The sequence below is a fragment of the Littorina saxatilis genome, linkage group LG3 (assembly GCF_037325665.1).
Source record: "Littorina saxatilis isolate snail1 linkage group LG3, US_GU_Lsax_2.0, whole genome shotgun sequence".
NCBI classification, from domain to species: domain Eukaryota; kingdom Metazoa; phylum Mollusca; class Gastropoda; order Littorinimorpha; family Littorinidae; genus Littorina; species Littorina saxatilis.
Window position 1 is genome coordinate 46,797,275 of NC_090247.1, and position 22,393 is coordinate 46,819,667.

A 22,393-nucleotide genomic window follows, 5' to 3' on the forward strand; every position below is an offset into this window, starting at 1 on the left:
AAGCAAGTCTCTGGGCAGAGCACCCTGCACTTCAACAAGCGAGACAGCAGCTCAGTAAAGCGATTGCGTTCTCGATCTGTTTCACCGAAACAAGACAGCAGCCCCAAACAACAGGGCAGCAAACAACCGAGACTGACAATGCCACAAGCACCCGATAGCGACGGGAAAGAGAACACGTGCGACACGGACACAGAGACGACAGGCCCTGACACAGCAACACACATCAGGGCCCGTATGCATGAACTAGAAGTAAGAAACACTGGAAGTAGAGGCCTCTTTTCGAAGTGGGAACTCCCGAAGTCAACTTTCTAACTGTTCACAATGCATGAACTGACTTGAACGCCAAAGTAGTGACAGCGAGAGTATTACGGTCAAGGTCGGGGAAATTGGGGGAATCCCTACTAATACGCATGCATGCGCACGTTTCTATCAACATTTCAGTCAACGAAAATGGCAAGGCACGTGTGCTGCTCAAAAAGAAAGTAGACACAGAGGGGCGTTCTGCGCCTTTTTCAGATGGTGAAATTGCTGTACTCTTGACAGAAGTGTTTTACGAAAGAACGGTTATTCTGTCCAAATTTCAGAACAGTCTAACTGTTAAACATAAAGACGCTGTCTGGTCCAAAATTGCCAAAGACGTGTCGCTCTCTCTCTCTCTCTCTCTCTCTCTCTCTCTCTCTCTCTCTCTCTCTCTCTTACGACACACAGACAAACGTACACTCATGCACATACTGACACTATGACACAAGTGACACTGACGGCACACATAAACACACACACACACCACACACTGCACACACACACACACGCGCGCGCTCGCGCGCACACATATACACACACACACGCACCCATACACGCACGCACACAGTCACAAACAAATAACCACACACTCACTCTCTCTCACTTTCTCTCATTCTCTCTCAATCTACACTCATACACACACTGAAACTATGATGACACAAGTGACACGTCACACACACACACACACACACCCACACACACACATACACACACACACACACACACACACATACTCACCGTAGTGACACACATATACACACGCGCGTACAGTTGAAAGTCAAGACATGATATGATTTTTTCAAAGCATAGGAAGGTTTCTTTTGCAAATGAATAAAATTAACACAGAGGCAAAACCCGGTTTTTGCAGCCGGAATGCAATTGCGGAGGCTTAAAAAGGAAAAGATTAATAAAAAATATATAGCTCCCGGCGGAACTTGAACCCGGAGCAAATGAACGAGAGTCCGGAACCGTTACCACTGCACTATGTTACTCGTGTAGAATAGAGGCATGATGAAAAAAGGCATTCTGAGTTATTCAGTCGTGCTGGTTTGAAAGCTCGCCACCTTCGCCGAATGACTCGAGCACGTTTTTTTCGGTCAGTAACTGATCGAACTGTCGCTTTTGAGTCATTCTGTTTTAAGCATTTCACCTAAATTAAACAAGAATGTCACAGTCCGTGTCTATGGTGCAAGGTAGGAGACCGTCTCATTGTAGCCAAGTTACGACAGTTGCTCGATTGACGCATTTCACGTCTTCGATATTGTGTCTGAGATAATTTCCCAATGAGCTGCCTTTAAAAACGGAATGTCCTGCAATTGTAGTATGCGCTGGAGGTTTCTTTTGGATGGGTAAGGACCCTTGAGATGCGATATCGTCGTATAATTATGTCAAGCGAGAGGCCCTTGACATTGGAAGTGGGAACTTCGAAAGCAAAGTTGCCAGCTACTCGGTATGCACGAGCTAAATTGAACGCCGAAGTAGTGGCTTCGAGAGTTCTGAGGTCAAGGTCGAGAAAATTGGGGGAATCCCAATTAGTGCGCATGCGTTTGTAAACGGTAGGCTTGGTGACCAGAAGAAACAAATCTCATCGCGAGTTCGTAAATGGGCAAACGTTGATCGCGCTGTAGCTTTTACTATAATTGTTGTTTTTAACTGGTTGAACGAAAGCTGTGATAATTGTCCTTAAATAGAATGACTGTCTATAATAATGATTTCGTTGACCAGAATGTTGGGGACAATAAAAAAAGGTTGTTTATGTGGTAGCGAAGTCGGTTAACTTAAAACTCTTTTTGTAGTGGGTTTTTAATGATTGTGTATCGGTAAAACTGCTGGACAAAAATAGTTTGGTCAGAGCGAATGTTTGTGTTACTGGTAAATTTAAAAAGGCAGAACTCCATTTTTTGGGAATCAAGATATAAGGTGTAGTGAAAAGAAGATAAGTTCAGCGAATTTCATATTATTTGAGAAAATGTGTGTCCGAATTTTTCAAACAGAAAAATTGTTGTACTTAGGTGTTTGTAAATTACGTTTGTCCTCGTTAATTGTGAAGAGGATGTATGTTTATATAAAGTTCAAAGTCAAGATTGGATTTTTGTAGCCTACGTGCGTGTGTGCATGTGTATTAGACATAATACATAGACATAGAACACTTTATTATCTCAATTACGATAAACTCGGGTGTGGTGAATCACAATAAACAGCATAAAACGTAAGAACATGAATAAAATATCAAGGCGCAAATATAGTCAGCTCATCATAGTGTGGGGAGTGGGTACACACACACACACACACACACACACACACACACACACACACCGTCGAACACACACACACACACACACACACACACACACACACACACCGTCGAACACACACACACACCGTCGAACACACACATAACATCGAAAACACACACACACACACACACACACACACACACACACAAACACACACACGCACAAACACACACACACAAACACACACACACACACGGCACGCGCGAACACGCAAACAAACGTATGAAGGAACAGACGCACAATTATACCCGCACGCACGCACACACAGGCAGACAGGCACTCGCACAAATACATACACACACACACACACACACACACACACACACACACACACACACACACACACACACACACAGATAAAGCAATGACCCAAAAAAATAGCAGAAACTTACACTTCAACACTCGAACACACACACACACACACACACACACACACACACACACACACACGCACACAAACACACGCACGCACGCACACAAACACACACACACACACACACACACACACACACACACACACACTCACACATGCACACAACGACGCCCATTTTCATAGAAACACAGTAACCCCCTCGTATAAGCGGGAATGAAAGAGTGGTGGCCAATGACCCAGAACAAACAAAAGTCAAAGCTGGCAACTCAGGTTTGTATTCAGGGAAATTTGCACGAAATGCATGCAGAAGATACGACTTTTCCCTCTATTTTCTCTCTTTGGGAGCGTCAGCTCGGTTTGACATGAAAAACTGAAGAAAAGCCCTGCCTTTTTGCACTGAGAAACTGTGGAAGTAGCGTGTTTACTACTGGGTCTGGCTGTAGTACATTTACCCTCATTTACTTCCTCGTTAGCTTCCAAAGTAAACTCTTTTTTCGTCCCATGCATGCGAAAGTGAGGATGTACTTCCGATGTCACTCAAAACTTTAGAAGTAGTCGCAAAATACCCTGAGTTACTTCCTCGCTTTGCTTCGAGGTAAACCCTTTTTCCGGCCCATGCATACGAAAGTGAGGCAAGTACTTCCGATGTCACTCAAAACTTCGGGAGTTGTCGCGAACTTCCCCCATAAGCATACGGGCCCTGCTTAGGCAGTCTTTTGTGCTGAACCCTGACCGTACTTCCCTGTTGACTGGTGATTTTCACGTGCTACGTGACGGCAATGGTGAAGGACTATGAATTGGCTTTGCGACTTAATTACACTTGGGTTTAATGAATAGCGTCTCGGTATGTTCTCTTAATGTAAGAGGATTACGTAACAAAAGAAAAAGAAGATCTATATTTTATTTACTAAAAAAAAGAAAATATGATTTGATATGCTTGCAGGAATCATATATTACGGACGACGTGAAAGATCAGTGGGAGAGAGAATGGGGTGGAAGAGTGTTTCATTCTTCAGTTTCCTGTCAGAGCATGGGACAAATTATTCTCCTTAAAAAAAGTTTTGATGGTGAAGCAGAATTAGTATTTAAAACAGAAAGATATTTGTGTTTGAAAATTACATTTGAAAATGATTTTCTTTATTTGGTGAATATTTATTTTCCTAATAATTCTTTCGAAAAAAGTCAATTATGGGCACAAGTTAATTCGTGTTTTGAAGAATTCGAAGGTGAGAAAATAATTTGTGGGGATTTCAATTGTGTTTTGAATAACGAGATAGATATTGTGAGTGGTGAAAAACATAATAAATCTGATGTTATTAATTTTCAAAATGTTTTGCATAGTAACGATCTGAATGATGTTTGGCGCTTGTTTCACACCGACGAAAAGGAGTTCTCCTGGAGCAGGAAGAGCCCTTTCATAGCCCGTCGACTTGACTATATTCTTCTTTCTGGTGGCTTGTTTGATAAAACATTATTTTGTGACATGGTCTCAGTACCACATTCAGATCACCGATTAATTGAGTTGAAAATTCAGTTTGTGAACATTGTACGCGGACCTTCTTACTGGAAATTTAATAATCAGTTATTGCGAGACAAAGGTTTTGTTGATTTAATAAATAATTTGATTGATGCATTTTTGTTGCAAAATAAAGGTTTATGTGACTCCTTAAAATGGGAATTATTAAAAATTCAAATGCAGGAATTGTGCACAGCCTATGCAGCAGGAAGAAAGCGAAAACAAAATAATTCCCAGCTTTCTCTTCAGAAGGATTTGGATGAAACGGACACTCTTTTAGCAAATAATCCACAAGATCTGAATCTGTTAATGAAAAGAGACAAAATTAAAGTAGAGCTTGAGGTCTTTTCATTGGAAGAAGCCCAGAGTGCCCAAGTTCGCTCTCGCGTCCAGTTCATAGAAGAAGGTGAGAAGAACACAAAGTATTTTTTTAATTTGGAAAAAAGTAAAGCTAACATGAACATTATGGATCGTTTACAGACAGACGACGGGAGGGTATTTAATACACAGAAAGAGATTATGAAAGAACAAGTACGATTTTTTAAAGACTCGTATGAAAAAAGTGCGGAATTTAACCAGATGAGCGCAAACGAATTTGTACAAGATTTAAATATACCATTTCTCTCCAATGACCAAAAAGGTGAATTGGACTCGGAGATTACCAGGAAGGAATTAACTATTGCCCTTAAATTATTAAATAACGATTCAGCCCCAGGTCTTGATGGTCTCACTACCTGTTTTTATATAGTATTTTGGTTGAAGATAAGGGATGTAGTTCATGCCTCATTTGTAGCATCATTTGTTAATGGCGAATTATCGCCCACTCAAAAACAAGCTGTTCTGACCTTAATTCATAAAGGTAAAGATTTACCTAGGGACGATCTCGGCAATTGGAGACCAATATCTCTGACAAATACAGATTACAAGATAATTGCAAAATGTTTAGCATTGCGACTTTCCACTGTAATAGGTGATATTATTCATGAAAATCAAGTTGGCTTTATGAAAGGAAGAAAAATAAGTAACATGATTAGACTTATTGATGATACCATAGATATTATGAACACAATGGATAAACCTGGAGTTTTATTAGCAGTTGACTTTCGACGTGCATTTGATTCCATATCCAAAGATTATATTTTGTTTGCATTTGATAAATTTGGTTTTGGGGATAACTTTAAAAAATGGGCTTCTGTCCTGATGAACAATAGTCAAAGTTGTATTAATTATACAGGGTGGATATCCGAACCATTTCCTGTGGAAACTGGCATTCGTCAAGGATGTCCATTCTCGCCAATGGCTTTTGTTATTGCCCTTGAAATGTTGGCGAACAAGATTCGATCTGATGAAGCTATTAAGGGTATCCATCTGCCTATGTCACCCTTTGAGGTATCACCAATCACGGTCCTAAAACTGCTATTATATGCTGATGACGTCACTCTTTTTTGCATGATAAAATAGATCTAGAAAGGGCGTTATACATTTTGAATATATTTAAACGTTTTTCCAACTTGGAAGTGAATGTTAACAAAACGGAAGCCATGTGGATAGGATTCAAAAAGTTGTGTACAGATCAGTATTTTGGTCTTAAATGGAAACGTAAAGTAAAAATTGTTGGAATTATTTTTCCAAACAATATACCCGCATCGTCTTTAGAGGAAAACTGGTCAAAGAAAATTCAACGAATACAACAAATAATCGCCAATTGGTCAAAAAGAAATTTAAGTATACAAGGTAAAATGTGTATTGTTAAAACCTTTCTTATATCTCAATTCGTTTATATTTTCCAGTTTCTGGCAGTACCTCATCATGTGTTACACCATATTAATTCCATTTTGTTTAGGTTTATTTGGAAGAAAAAGTATTCAAATACGCGCGCATTTGAAAAAGTAAGACGAACAGTTATGTGTAAAGAAAAAGATTATGGTGGTTTGAATATGATAAACGTAGTAGATATGCACAACTCATTTATGATTTCCTGGCTTGTTAATTTGCATAACTCCACACAAAAGTATTGGACTGTTATTCCAAGATATTGTCTGGCATGTCTGGGCATTGGTTTATCGTGCTTTGACTCAAATGCATCTTCGAAAACGATGAATGGCCTCAATAGTTGCAGATCATTGTTTTGGAAACAAGTGTTATTAACTTGGCTTGACAATAAAAGTGTTTTCTGTGAAAAGTATAATTTTGAACCAGTACATTTGAAGGACCAATGCATTTGGAGCAATATGAATATTCAATTTAAACATAAATGCCTATTTTTTAAATATTTTATAAAACATAATATCTCATTTGTAAAGGATGTCATGAATGAAAATGGTATTATTATTTCTTTTGAAGATGTATGTGAAAAAGTGGGTTATACACCATCCAGACAGTTTGAATATAATGCATTATGCACAGCACTTAAATCCAGACGCACAGACACATTACCATATCAATATTTTACATTGCAGGATTTCATTATTAATGGTGGAAAAATAACAGCAAAGTTTGGCGAAATTACTACATTTAGTCAAGCTGTCGAACTCACAGAATAAAACTGAACGCACTGCATTTTCTCACCAAGACCGCATACTCGTAGTTTCGTCAGTCCACCGCTCGTGGCAAAGGCAGTGAAATCGACAAGCCAGTGCCCGTATGCTTATGGGGGAAGTACGCGACATCGGAAGTACTTGCCTTACTTTCGTATGCATGGGCCGGAAGAAGGTCTTACTTCGAAGCAAAGCGAGAAAGTAACTGAGGGTAGTTTGCGACTACTCCCAAAGTTTTGAGCGACATCGGAAGTACATCCTCACTTTCGCATGCATGGGGCAAAAAAAGAGCTTACTTTGGATGCAAACTAGGAAGTAAGTGAGGGTAATTGTACTACAGCGAGACCCAGGAGTACAAACGCTACTTCCCAAGTTTCTCAGTGCACAAGGGCAGGGCTTTTCTTCGGTTATTCATATCAAACCGAGCTAACGCAAATGAAAGTCCCAAACAGAGAAAATAGAAGGAAAAGTCGTATCTCGTGCGTGCATTTCGTGCAAATTTCCCTGAATACCAGCCAGCTTTGACTTTTGTTCGTTCTGGGTCACTGGCCACCACACTTTCATCCCCGCTTATTCACGACTTTTTTCCGTGACCTTTCGGATTTCATGGGGGCTGCCATTTTGTTCTCATCTCCTCAGTGTGTTCCGGTCTGAAACCGGTTTAAAACACCACTAGGCGGAAACCCCAAAACAATGACGGCCGCCTTTTTCGAAATAACATTTTCAGAGATTGTACACAAAAACAACGCCCGAACGGAAAGACAGAATGTGTCTTTCGCTAGATTGCAAGTCAGGCTTTTCGCTTTTCCGATGAAGACAACGGCTGAGAGTGAAGAAACGACGCTGTTCGACTTCAAAATCTCCAGTTGCAGACGACCTTCGCTTTCGCAGTACAGTCTATAGGCAGGTGCAATGTTACTCATTTTGATCAGCTCGTTTACGTATATTTTTTGCATTCAGATCAATTAGAATGATTGGAATCAAAGCAGGAATAACTTCGGCATGCAAATGCATTTATTTGGCGAAATCAGTACAGCAGTAAGCTAGATTTTTTCCCTTCAGTTTGTTTGCGTGACTGAATTTTGTCTTCAAGAATGTACCACTTGCTTGATTTTGATTGTTTGTTCAGCTCATTGGCACGAAATGCATCTTGCAAAATATCAATTTGTTGAATGAAAACGGAATAAGTGACTTTCTAACATTTATCTGCTTGCAAAAACAATCGCAAGGATAGATCTATCTGCTTCATTGACAGACAGATTTTCATTGAATTTAAAAAGCATGACTCGGTTTGCAGGCTCTCCGATTAGATCTATCTAGTGTTTGTGTTCTTAGATTTATTGGCCATGTGGGCTGTTTACGATCATAACACAGTGTTGGTTTGTGCTGGTGCAATCTGCAGATCAAAGGGGATTGACCACATGGTGATGCAGTGATCAATGCAACTTGTGTTCACCACTCAATGCCTTCTACCAATCTCAATGGCAAAACGAAAGGTACAGTAACATGCTTGTGATTTCACATTATGTAATGTCTCTGGCGATCAACATAGTTTTTAACTCTAGTCTAACTGATCATGCTTATTACTATTAGTATTCAATTACATACGATATATTCTCCGCCCCAGCTCCACCCTCACCCCATAGCACTGCCAATCAGCCTCTACACTACAGTCCAACAACTACACCTCTAAAAGCCCCCCCCCCCCCCCCCTACCCTCCGTGCAACATATGGTCATAGGGAGTGCTCTAATTGTTCCAGAACATACCCGACCACACTCATACACAGGGTACTGACAAAGGAACTTTTTTTTCAGTCTCCATCAGGGCTGTCACCTAATATATATGCAGACAGGTGTAACGGACGTTTTAGCAGCCACTGTACCACACATGTCATAAGGTAAATATAGGTATGTTAGTATATTTACAAACTGTTCACTCTGTTGGTTTTTCTTGCAGCATTTATTTAGAAACTCTGTAGATTGTGGCAATTACATATGCAGACGTTCAACTTATTATTGAAGAAATAGAATCAAAATTGGTTTATTAAGTATTTGAATTTTGATCATGTGATCAGAGAAACAGTTTCTTGAACAGCTAAGCTACAAGTGAAGTACAAGGACAACAACATAAACAGGTGACTGGAGACTCAGGCATTGTTTAAAAAAAAAAATATGCACAGCAATGTTTACTCAGTACGGGGGGGGGGGGGGGGGGGGGGGTGGATTTAAAGTGTTCTTTTGGCTTCCAGAGAGGTGCTACGCCTGTTAAGATGGAAATGAAATAGAATAGTTGATGGTAAGGGTTATCACAAAACAGCAAGGATAATGTTGCATGCCTGTATTTTCAGTTTGAGTTTAAAAAAAAATTAAATACTAGTTTTCTGATTAGCTATAATTCACGTGAGAATATTATAAGATGCTACCTTTTTTTATATTTTTTTTATAAGATTAGCTCATTGAGTCTGACAGGAACATAATTGAGGAATGCTTATAATTTCTTGGCCAGCTAAAAAAAAATTAAAACCCTTGAAATGAAGTTTACGCAGGTTAGATGTGAGGATATCTTAATTGGGATAATGCATTTACCAGTAATTACAACGAGAGATTTACTTAGAAAAACTGAAGTCATTCATAAACAATAATTATGATTACAATCACAGAGTAAGGGGAAACATGGCCTTTGGTCTGGAACAGTAGCTGGAATGGTCTACTTGTCAAACCTGCCTGAATGTGCTTTTTTGACTCACATGCGAAGCAAAAGTGAGTCTATGTACTCACCCGAGTCGTCCGTCCGTCCGTCCGTCCGTCCGGACGTCCGTCCGTCCGTCCGGACGTCCGGAAAACTTTAACGTTGGATATTTCTTGGACACTATTCAGTCTATCAGTACCAAATTTGGCAAGATGGTGTATGATGACAAGGCCCCAAAAAACATACATAGCATCTTGACCTTGCTTCAAGGTCAAGGTCGCAGGGGCCATAAATGTTACCTAAAAAACAGCTATTTTTCACATTTTCTCTGAAGTTTTTGAGATTCAATACCTCACTTATATATGATATATAGGGCAAAGTAAGCCCCATCTTTTGATACCAGTTTGGTTTACCTTGCTTCAAGGTCAAGGTCACAGGAGGTCTTCAAAGTTGGATTGTATACATATTTTGAAGTGACCTTGACCCTGAACTATGGAAGATAACTGTTTCAAACTTAAAAATTATGTGGGGCACATGTTATGCTTTCATCATGAGACACATTTGGTCACATATGATCAAGGTCAAGGTCACTTTGACCCTTATGAAATGTGACCAAAATAAGGTAGTGAACCACTAAAAGTGACCATATCTCATGGTAGAAAGAGCCAATAAGCACCATTGTACTTCCTATGTCTTGAATTAACACCTTTGTGTTGCATGACCTTGGATGACCTTGACCTTGGGTCAAGGTCACATGTATTTTGGTAGGAAAAATGTGTAAAGCATGTGAGTCGTATGGGCTTTGCCCTTCTTGTTATTGTTGTATACCTAGTGTGAACGACGTTTAGGTATTTGCAGACTAATTATTGTATTGCTGTTGTTTGTTTGTGAGTTATGTTATGGTGTGTCCTAAATTGGTCGGAATTTGTTGTGTAACAGTATGTTCTCATTTGTAATTTGTTTCTCCATGACCCCAGAGGAACAGACTTCATATTAAAACCTTGAGACCCTGAAAATACTTGCATACTAAATTTGTTTTTTTATTGGGAATAGGCAAGCTCTTGAATTCTTCAAGCCTTGAGAAACTTTCCAGTCTGATATACATGTACCAGAAAAAAGTGTGATCCTAACAATAACATGAATACTTAATTCAATATGTGCAGGAGCTACTTCGGCAGACCCATATGGCTAGTATCACAATGCAGGGAAGGTGAGTTCATTGATTTATGTTTTTTCCACTTTTTCTGTGTTTGATGTCAGCCGTGATTACCCAATGAGAACTTCAAAACATGTTGCTGACTTGCGAAAACCCAACCATCACATCTGATGTAGTTGTGTAGCCCATCTTGAGGATAGAACATCTAATTTCGTGATAGCATAGCAATGTTGTGTACCTGACTAAATCTCTGCACATCACAGTGAAGTCTTACTTTATGATCATATGATTCAATACCCCCCCTCCCCCCGACTAAACAACGAAGAGCAGGCACTACACACTCACATAACTACCAACTCCACAATGTCATTTCAGAATCAAGCAATCAGGAGAATGAAAGGATTCACCAGTGCTCCGCCACTCGGTTGGATAGCCATCACTATGCACAACAAAATCCATTATTGAGGGTTTCTTGGTCGTTTCTGAAGCTAGGGCTTGGAAGCTTCACATACAAATATTCCTAAGAAAAATCCTTGTCCTTGAGTAAGATTCCCAGTGAATGGGGCCGAAAACAACAAAAATGAATACTATTTTTTTTAAATCAAAACATTGTTAAATTTGTTATCTTACTCATTGTGAAAGTCTGACCAAATCTGCGACATTGAGGCAAACAAGTTGGGGTGGGCCTTTAACTAAATACTCTGAAACCAGCAGCTGCTTTAAGTAATTGTATGTGTGTTGTCATTATGTACTGCTTGCACTAAATGCATTTTCTTTATCTCCTCAGAATCGAGCCACCCAGAGAAAGACCATTGACATGCAGGGCGCATAGTAAAACATATAGAATTATGGCGTGCAAGTCGGTCGACAGGTGCCAGCCATTATCATCATAACAAGCAATGCAGATCATAGTTCCTTATGTTTTATGTTGTGCACAAGTCCCTAGATCTGCTTTAATTTTAATGTAGAATTTCATTATCAGATAATTTGAAACATTTTGTTTAATTAAATTGTAAATACGTCCATGTCAATTTGAAGCATTTTTTCTTTATTGTTCTTCTATATACCCTTAAAACTAACACATAGTAAAAACAAGAAATTTTTGTTCAAGGGAGATCATCTAAAGCTTTTTTTTTTTTTAAATCTGTAAAATTGCATAGTGACATCCTCCAAAAATAAAATGTCTTAAGAATAAAGGTATCTACACGGGTTGTCTACCTATTTCTTGATAGCTTTGCTTTTAAGTATAACTTTTTTTCTCAGAATATTTTTTTTAATAAGTTTTATTCAAGGGAGGCAATAAAAAATATTTACAAAAATGTGTCCAATTGTGTGCTTACAAATATTAACATTTCTTGTAGCCCCAAGAAGTGTGTTTTGTCTTGTAACTATTGTGATTTGAGAGCTTTAGCACTGAATGCTTTGCATCCTAGTGTGAATAGCATTGTAAAGCTTGCCTCTTGCTAATTTAGAGCAGTAGAATAGAAAGCAGCCTACTCCACAATCTTCTTTCATATTCTGTGCATACTCCTTGACAAGAGAACCACGAGATTTGTTTTTATTCCGATGTTGCCTTTTCTATTCAATTAAATACTTAAATCCTACGTGCAACACAAACCTTTTTTGTGTTGGTTTGTTTGTTTATTTTTATATTTTGTAAGTATAGACCGTACTAGAGACCAGTCTTTCACCGCCGTATGATTGATCTGGAAATCTCCGCTAAGCAGTTCAAAAACATAATTAGTACAATCATGGCTAAAGCATTTTTGCTACTCCACTCAAAATATGTCTAACTACGCACTCGTACTCTCTCCCTAACATAACACTTGTTCATGCAAAATTGTTTGCGGATCAGTAAAATTTGCGTGAAATATTGATTTGCGAATTTTTTTAAATTTTTGTTGTTGAAAATTACGTAATCTTCAAAATAGATGAGTGTTTACTGAAGCGATAAACTATTTATACAAGTTAATAAGAATGGTTTGTAAGATCAAATACAAACCAGCAATACAACTGCTGTCGATAGATTACCCCCCTTGACTTCTCTGTCTGTTGGGTCAAACTACGCCAGACATTTCTCTTCTAGTGGCTCCATAGCATGAGATACAGGCTCCGAGGCAGAAACGGCTTCGTTCTGAACTTAAATACATCGGTTCCTCTCAGTTACATAGTCTTTTAATTCCTTCTGTCGTTTCAATGCAACAGGTAATCAAGCCTGTGAGTGTTGCCAAACACTGTACATAAGGTAGTTTCTTTGGTGTTGCATACTGTATCAAGTTCTGGTGTATTAGCGATCGAAAAGTTTACGAGGTAGTTGCAGAATCGATGTTTGTACGTACCTTTCTGGTCAGTTATCAGGAGATAAAAATTAAAAACAAATGACATGTATGCAACATAAGAGGCTAAAAGGCTAAGAAACTTGATGCCTCATCTGTCTCGGTTGCTAGTCTTCATCGTTCATACTCATAGCATATAGCAATACCATTTGTTGTGTAGAATCAATATGTTATTTTTTTCTGAAATAAAATATTCACGAAGAGGGTTCGATTCTGATCGAGTGAATATATGTGTCAAAAGCTGAATAAAACAATGCGTTTGTCTTTGACTGGTGAAGTAGAGCTGAAGCTTTTTGTGCTGGATGTAAGCTTAGTTGGTTTTATCACACACACACACACACACACACACACACACACACACACACACACACAACCCTGATGTTTGTCAAAAATGTTGCATGTTCCTGCTTCACAAATGCCTGCACAAAAGCACACGGATGTACACGTACCTACCTACATACCCGTGCAAACAATCTACCACTGCAACACCACAGCCCCACACATTTATCCAAAAGTTGTCTGAATATCAATACTGGCAATCTTGGTATTGAACGGGGAACTCTACTTTCATGGCGTATGTGGTCTAGGTCTCATTTTATACATGCTAAACCACCCTTACAAAATAAAAAGCCACACATCGTGTAAGCTAATCGACTAAGCAAAAACCAGACACGCGAACAAACAAAAAACGAATACTTTGATTTTCAACAAACTTAATAACAGATTTAGGTAAATAATTATGCCATGCAAGGAACATTTCTATTGAATTCGGTCGATGCTTAGATCTAGAAAAACACCAGCTCACTTTATGGGGATTTGAATAGTGCTGTTTCATGAGTTCCAGATCTAGACTGACAAGGTAGTAGAACATTTATTTTTAGCTTGAAAAATTGAACTTGCCCTGCAGTCACCTTAAGTCGAACTGCTTTCCCTGCCACCGGGTGCAGCAGTTTGGCGGGGGGGAGGGCCATAGAGTCGGCAAACTGGGAGTGGAACTTGACGAAATGTCACCTAGGGCCTAGTACGATAGCTTCTCTTCGGATTGACGTACAAACAGCGTCAGGGCCGCTTCAAACTTACATACGGATTACGATTCCTATCCCCAGTTTCTCATGTTGGTAACCACTGGCTATTTGTCAGATGTGTCATTCTCCCACATTTGAACGATGCTGTAGTGCGAGCCGATCAAAATGCCCTTTAGTTGTCAAACCACGTTCTCTTTTTCCGCACAAACTGTTTTGCGTTCCGGACCGGAACACACTGAGGAGATGATCATTGACTATTTCTGATTGGACAATGATGCCAACGCCCACATGACCCTAGCTACAATGTCAAGGTCGGACAGTCGTGAATAGGTGGGGGTGTTTCTATGTAAATGGGCGTCGTTGTGTGCATGTGTGTTTGTGTGAGAGTGTGCGTGTGAGAGTGTGCGTGTGTGTGTGTGTGTCTGTGTGTGTGTGTGTGTGTGTGTGTGAGAGAGGGTGTGTGTGTGTGTGTGTGTGTGAGAGAGAGTGTGTGTGTGTGTGTGTGTGTGTGTTTGTGTGTGTGTGCGTGCGTGCGTGCGTGCGTGCATGTGTAGTTGTGCGTCCGTTTATTCATTCGTTTGTTTGCGTGCACGCGCGCACATGTATGTGTGTGGGGAGGGGTGTGTGTGTGTGTGTGTGTGTGCGTGTTTGTATGTATTTTTGCGAGTGCCTGCCTGCCTGTGTGTGCTTGCGTGCGGGTATAATTGTGCGTTTGTTTGCGTGCGCGTGTGTGTGTGTGTGTGCGTGCGTACATGTGTGTGTGTGTGTGTGTGTGTGTGTGTGTGTATGTGTGTGTGCACCCCCCATCCCCCCTTACCACACACTATTATGAGCTGAGTATTTGTGCCTCGATATTTTATTGATGTTCTTACGTTTTATGTTGTTTGTTATGATTCACCACACCCGAGTTTCTCGTAATTGAGATAATACAGTGTTCTATGTGTGGTGAGTGAGAGAAATCTGTATTGACATTGTGTGACTGTGTCAATAGAATTATTATTTCTAGCGCCTGTATTACGTCATAGGCTGTTATCATAGGTATGACGTAGGTTTCAGGGTTTCGTCATTTCATAGACAGGGGTGTCAGCTTGTGTCTATTGGTTACGTCTGCGTGTTCGATTTGAATGAAAACACACAGACTATGCATTTGTTTGAATAATCCTGAATGGGGAATGTTTAGTTTTGTTTTTAATAAGTTAAATTAGTTTAGATCGTATTGATAAAATAATGTTTGGGTTGGTGACGCATAATCAAGCAGCGTCATATAGGGCCCTCTCCCCCCTTCCCCTTTTCCCGACTAAAATGAGTAAAAGTTGTAATGAACTCGCCCAACGTTGAAACAAACGCGCACTTGTGACCTGCTACTGGCAGAGAAAAGCATGTCAAGCTTTGCCGGAATTTGATTGAATTATGCATTGTGGATTTTGTGCATTTGGGAAGTGAAACTGTCTGTGTAATGTTGGTGTGTACCAACTGGACTGATCCAGTGATGGAGTGTGTGATGGCTGATGTCCTGGATTTTGAATGCTGTTGTGAACCAGGGAGTGTTTCGTGTACAGAGATGATGTAGACCAGGTGAGAATAGACCTTTTGTTATCGGTACACTTTCTTTGGAATTGGCACAATGATTTGATTTTTCTTTCTTCATGTAAATGTGTTGGAATTAGATCTCAGCAAGCACAGGAAGTTGGTCCCCTCTCGGACCAATATTGGATTTGGCTAAATGGCCTGTTGTGGTAAAAACTATTGTTTTGTCTGGAAATTGACAGCTGTAATAAAATGATGTGTAACTAACAACAGAAGAGAAGGCCAATGATAAGATTGAGAAAACCAAACATGCATGATGTATTTTAATACTGGAACTTGAATGATTGTAATTGTGGTGTTGATGACTGTGTGAGATGATATTTTGATATGAATTGTCGTTGACGTTTCGGTAATTACTGACTTTGCTTTTACTTTTTGTTTTCCCAGCCGAGCGGACTCTTGGTGGGATAGCGTGTTTATTAACGTGTTTTTCTTCTAGGTAGTGGTTATTACCGTGTTTATTAGCGTGTTTTTCTTAAAGGTAGTGTTTACTACCGTGTTTACTACCGTGTTTACTACCGTGTTTACTACCGTGTTTATTAGCGTGTTTATTATAGCGTGGTTATTAGCGTGTTGTGTGTTGGTAGAGCACACACTAGTGACTTTATAGTGTTGGGGCAACAGAACTTTTTCGTAGTAGAGATTTGCCTCAAGCTACTTTGGATTTGAGTGCTGAAGTGTTGAAAGTGTTTATTGGAAAAGTAGCATTAGTCTGACGAACCTATTTTTAACTTTTATTTTAAATGCTTGGTGATTGTGTGCGTGAGTGTTATGCAATAAAAGAGGACAGAGAACATTATTCAATGCATTCATCGAACTTTTATTGTTTGTGTATTCTCTCCCTCTCTCGCTTGTAATTGCCAACACCCGCATGCGCTCCACCACATATGTCTATGTCTATGTCTAACACACATGCACACACGCGCGTAGGCTAAACAAATCCAATCTTGACTTTCAACTTTATATAAACATACATCCTGTTCACAATTAACGAGGACAAACAAAATTTACAAATACCAAAGTACAACAATTTATCTTTTGCAAAAATTCGGACACACATTTTCCCAATTAATATGAAAGTCACTGAATTTATCTTCTTTTCACTACACCTTATATCTTGATTCCCCAAACACTGATTGATTTCTGCCTTTTCAAATTTACCAGTAACCCAAACGTTCGCTCTAACCAACCTATTTTGTCCAAACCAGTTTTACCGATACACAATCAATAAAAAAAAGAAGAGGTTTAACATAACCGACTTCGCTACCACATAAACAAACAATGTTTTATTCTCCCCAACATTCTGGTCAACAAAATCATTATTATAGACAATCATTCAATTTCAAGACAATCATCACAGCTTTGAACCGACCCTTTCGTTCAACCAGGCAGAAGCAACAACTATAGTAAAAGCTACAGCGCGATCAACGTTCGCCCATCAATTTTACGAACTCGCGATGAGATTTGTTTCCTCTGGTCACCAAGCCTACCGTTTACAAACGCATGCGCACTAATTGGGATTCCCCCAATTTCCTCGACCTTGACCTCAGAACTCTCAAAGTCACTACTTCGGCTTTCATGCCGAGTAGCTGGCAACTTTGCTTCCGAAGTTCCCACTTTCAATGTTAATTTGCAGGGTCTCTCACTTGACATCATTATACGACGATATCGCTTCTTAAGGGTCCTTACCTATCCAAAAGAAATCTCCAACGCATACTACAATTGCAGGACATTCCTGTTTTTAAGGCAGCTCATTGGCAAATGAGCTAAGACAGAATATCGAAGACGTGGACTTGGCTACAATGAGACGGTCGGCTACCTTGCACCATAGACACGAACTGTGACATTCTTGTTTAATTTAGGTGAAATGCTTGAAACAGAGTGGCTCAAAAGCGACAGTTCGATCAGTTACTAACCGAAAAAAACGTGCTCGAGTCATTCGGCGAAGGTGGCGAGCTTTCAAACCATCACGACTGAATAACTCATATTACATCTTTCATCACGCACTTTTCACACGAGTAGCATGGTGCAGTGGTTACGGATTCGGAAATTCGATTCGCCGCTCTGGGTTCAAGTGCCGCTGAGAGCAAAAGTTTTTTTATTATTTTTTTTATTAATCTTTTTCTTTATAGGCCTCAATTGCATTCAGGCTGCAACAACCGGTTTTTGTCTCTGTGTTCATTTTTTTTAATTGCGTAAAGAAACTGTCCTATGCTTTAAAACAAATCCAATCTTGACTTTCAACTGTACATCAATATAGAGCGAGTTTTCGCGAGGAACAGGGTTGAGCTACGGTAGGGTCACTGCGCATGTCTGGTTTTTTTCTTCGCGGAAACGCTGTTGGGTTGTGTCCAGTCGCGCCCCTTGCAACAAGATGGCGACAAGCGCGTTACGGATTTACTGTTGTGGAGAGTTGATGGACGACGATGATGAACAAGCAGTACTGTTTTATTGTTGATGTGAATGTAATGCCAAAACATCGAACTATCGATTCGAACGTCAATGAAGAAGTGAGCGTGAAAATCGAGCGCAAAACAGCCGGGTAAAAGTTCAGGGCGCTAAAGTACATTTGAGCCGAAATCGCACCCAAACTCCTGTTGACCTCATTTCTTCCCAAAATAAACATCACTGCTAAAATAAAATGCATTAAAACCAAGACAGTATCCAACCCAGTATCCTTAATTTTTGAAAGGCTAAGTGATTTACAACAAATGTCTTCTCACAATCCGTAACTTTGTCAAAAAATATTTGCAGAAGTTTCTCACCTCGCCTTGGCAGCCATCTTGGAACTGGAGAGACCCTACGCAGGAAGCAAGGTTGAAAGTTGGTTAACCGGTGACGTCACTCCAGTCGTACCGGACCGAGTTTTTGCGACCTCCGGTTCGACTCGAGTCACCTTAGTTGACGCTAAAACTCGCTCACTAAAAGCAGGAAAAAAGAACAGAAAAAAAGATCAATAAAGACGGATGCTCCCCGATAACAACAAAGAAACCAACAACGAAAAAACAAAAACAAAAGAGGCAAAAAAGAAAGGGTTGAAGCTGCCTGCATGCAACTGAGATTAAAAAAAAAAGGAGAAAAAAGTTTAACATAATCATTTATTTTTCTCCTTAACATTCAGGTCAACAAAGTCATTGTCATAGCTAGGCAGTCATTCGATTCCAAGACAACATCACAGGTTTGAACCGACCCTTTCGTTTAACCATTCAAAAAACAACAGCAATAACGCTGTTAGTACTACAGCGCGCTCAACGTTCGCCCTTTTGAACTCGCGATGAGACTTGTTTCTTCTGGTCGCCAAGCTTACCGTCAACAAACGCATGTACTAGTTGGGATTCCCCCAATTTTCGCGACATTGACCGAATACTCTCGAAGTCAGCACTACGGCGTTCATGCACAGGGAACAGTTAGAAAGTTAACTTCGGGAGTTCCCACTTTCAAAAGAGGCCTCTACTTCCAGTGTTTCTGACTTCCAGTTTATGCATACTGGCCCTGAAGTTTTGAGTGACATTGAAAGAACTTGCCTCACTTTTGAATACATGGGCCGGAAGAAGGGCTTACTTCGAAGCAAAGCGAGGAAATAATTGATGGTAGTTTGCGACAACTTCCAACGTTTTGAGCGACATCGGAAGTACATCCTCAATTTCGCATGCATGGGATGGAAAAAGAGCTTACTTTTGAAGCAAGCGAGGAAGTAAGTGAGGGTAATTGTACTACAGCGAAACCCAGGAGTAAACACGCTACTTCCAAAATGTCTCAGTGCAAAATAGCCCTGGCTTTTCTTCGGTTTTTCATATCAAACCGATCGAACACAAATGAAAGTCCCAAAGAGAGAAAATAGAAAGAAAAGTCGTATCTCGTGCGTGCATTTCGTGTAAATTTCCCTGAATACAAACCTGAGTTGCCAACTTTGACTTTTGTTCGTTCTGGGTCACTGGCCGCCACTCTTTCATCCCCGCTTATAGGAGGGGGTGTTTCTATGTAAATGGACGTCTTTGTGTGCATGTGTGAGTGTGTTTGTGTGAGAGTGTGCGTGTGTGTGTGTGTGAGTGTGTGTTTGTGTGCGTGCGTGTGTAGGAGTGCGTCTGTTCATTCATTCGTTTGTTTGCATGCACGCGCGCACATGTGTGTGTGGGTGGGTGGGGGGTGAGTTTGTGTGATTGTGTGTGTGTGTGTGCGTGCGTGTGCGTGTGTGTGTGAAAGTGTTTGTATGTATTTGTGCGAGTGCCTGCCTGCCTGTGTGTGTGCGTGCGTGCGTGTGTGTGTGTGTGTGTGTGTGCACCCCCACCCCCACCCCCACACACAAACACACTATTATGAGCTGATTATTGCCGCCTCGATATTTTATTTATTTTCTTACGTTTTATGTTGTTTATTGTGATTCACCACACCCGAGTTTCTCGTAATTGAGATAATAAAGTGTTCTATGTCCATGTCTATGTCTAACACACATGCACACACGCGCGAAGGAAAAACAAATCCAATCTTGACTTTCAACTTTACATAAACATACATCCTGTTCACAATTAAAGAGGACAGACATAATTTACAAACACATAAGTAAAACAATTTATCTTTTGAGTCGCCTGTTGGTGAGATATGTGCGCGTTCCAAATATTCGTATTATTATTATTATTATTATTATTATTATTATTATTATTATTATTATTATTTTGAAAAACTGTGGACACACACTTTCCCAATTAATATGAAAGTTACTGAACTTATCTTCTTTTCATTACACCTTGATTCCCAAAAAACTTGAGTTCTGCCTTTTAAATTTACCAGTAACCCAAAACTTTCGCTCTAACCAACCTATTTTGTCTAAAACAGTTTTACCGATACACAATCATTAAAACAAAAGACGTTTAACATAACCGACTTCGCTACCACATAAACAAAAAATGTTTTATTCTCCCCAACATTCTGGTCAACAAAATCATTATTACAGACAGTCATTCAATTTCAAGACAATCATCACAGCTTTGAACAGACCATTTCGTTCAACCAGTCAAACACAACAACTATAGTAAAAGCTACAGCGCGATCAACGTTCGCCCATTTACGAACTCGCGATGAGATTTGTTTCTTCTGGTCGCCAAGCCTACCGTTTACAAACGCATGCGCACTAATTGGGATTCCCCCAATTTCCTCGACCTTGACCTCAGGACTTCGGCGTTCAAGTTAGCACGTGCATACCGAGTAGCTGGCAACTTTGCTTCCGAAGTTCCCACTTTCAAAGTTAATTTCATCATTTATACGACGATATCGCATCTTAAAGGTCCTTACCCATCTATAAACAAAAAACTCCAACGCATACAACAATTGCATGACATTCCGGTTTTAAAGGCAGCTCATTGGGAAATAAGCTCAGACACAATATCGAAGACGTGAAATGCGTCAATCGAGCAACTGTCGTAACTTAGCTACAATGAGACGGTCGGCTACCTTGCACCATAGACACGAACTGTGACATTCTTGTTTAAGTTAGGTGAAAAGCTTGAAACAGAGGGGCTCAAAACCGACAGTACGATCATTTACTGACCGAAAAAAACGTGCTCGAGTCATTCATCGAGGATGGTGAGCTTTCAAACTACCACGAATGAATAACTGATAACACATCTTTGCATCGTGCGTTTTCCAGACGAGTAGCATAGTGCAGTGGTTACAGATTCGGAATTTCGATCCGACGTTCTGAGTTCAAGTGCCGCTGGGAGCTAAATATATATATATTTTTTTTTTATTAACCTCGATTGCATTCAGACTGCAACAACCGGTTTTTGCCTCTGTGTTCTTTTTTTTTAAATGCGTAAAGAAACTGTACTATGCTTTCAAAAAAAATCCAATCTTGACTTTCAACTGTACATAACCATGCATCGCCATCGAAATCAAAAATTAACGAGGGAAAACAAATTAAAACACCGATGAACAGTATTGTCTTTTCTAAACTTCTTGACAGACATTTCCCCAATAAATAAGGAACAAGTCACTAAACTTAGTTATTTACGGTCTACTGAATAATGTTCTTCCTTTTAAACTTTACCAGTAACCCAAATTTTCCCTATAACCAATCTATGTTTGTCCAACAGTTTTACCGATATAAAATTATTAAACACAAGTTCAACATACAGTAATTGTTTTACTTATTGTGAGAACGAAATTGTTTTTTTTGGTTGTTTTTTTGTGCCCAAAAATTATGTTCATTTGGAAATGCGTTGAGGATAAAGTGATTTGTAAATACAATATGATTATTAAAAATTACCTTAAAGGAAGTTTTTGGGCGTGTTTGAAAATTCACAAAGTTTTAAGGCAATAATATAATAAGTTATGTGAATTATTTGATAGTGATAGCCAAAATGTGTGTTGGTATTTATAGATATGGTTCCCCTCTGGATATTATAATTATGCATTTCTGAAAGGGAATTGTTATATAGAAAAGTTGTTTAAAATACATTTAGAAATAGTATTGTTAACGATATAGGTACATTTAAAGTAGAAACATTAACAAAAAAAAGCAGCCAAAAAGAAAAGAAAAATAAAGATTAATAAAGAGGGATACTCCCCGGAGAAAAAAAA

At 39.6% G+C, this 22,393-nt stretch overlaps 1 protein-coding gene and 1 long non-coding RNA gene across 2 annotated transcripts in view; one reads left to right on the plus strand and one right to left on the minus strand.

Annotated features, from left to right (window-relative positions):
* LOC138962494 (organic cation transporter protein-like) overlaps positions 1-22,393 on the minus strand; it is a 171,152-nt gene that overhangs the window by 141,088 nt on the left and 7,671 nt on the right. The window contains exon 2 of the mRNA XM_070334337.1: positions 18,583-18,738. Coding sequence (XP_070190438.1) covers positions 18,583-18,599 — 17 coding nt within the window. The 5' untranslated portion in view covers positions 18,600-18,738. The remainder of the gene's footprint in view (positions 1-18,582; positions 18,739-22,393) is intronic.
* Positions 7,590-13,487, plus strand: LOC138962493 (uncharacterized). Its single transcript, XR_011454529.1, has 4 exons — positions 7,590-8,519; positions 8,840-8,922; positions 10,877-10,923; positions 11,657-13,487. It is a non-coding gene; the product is annotated as an uncharacterized lncRNA (long non-coding RNA).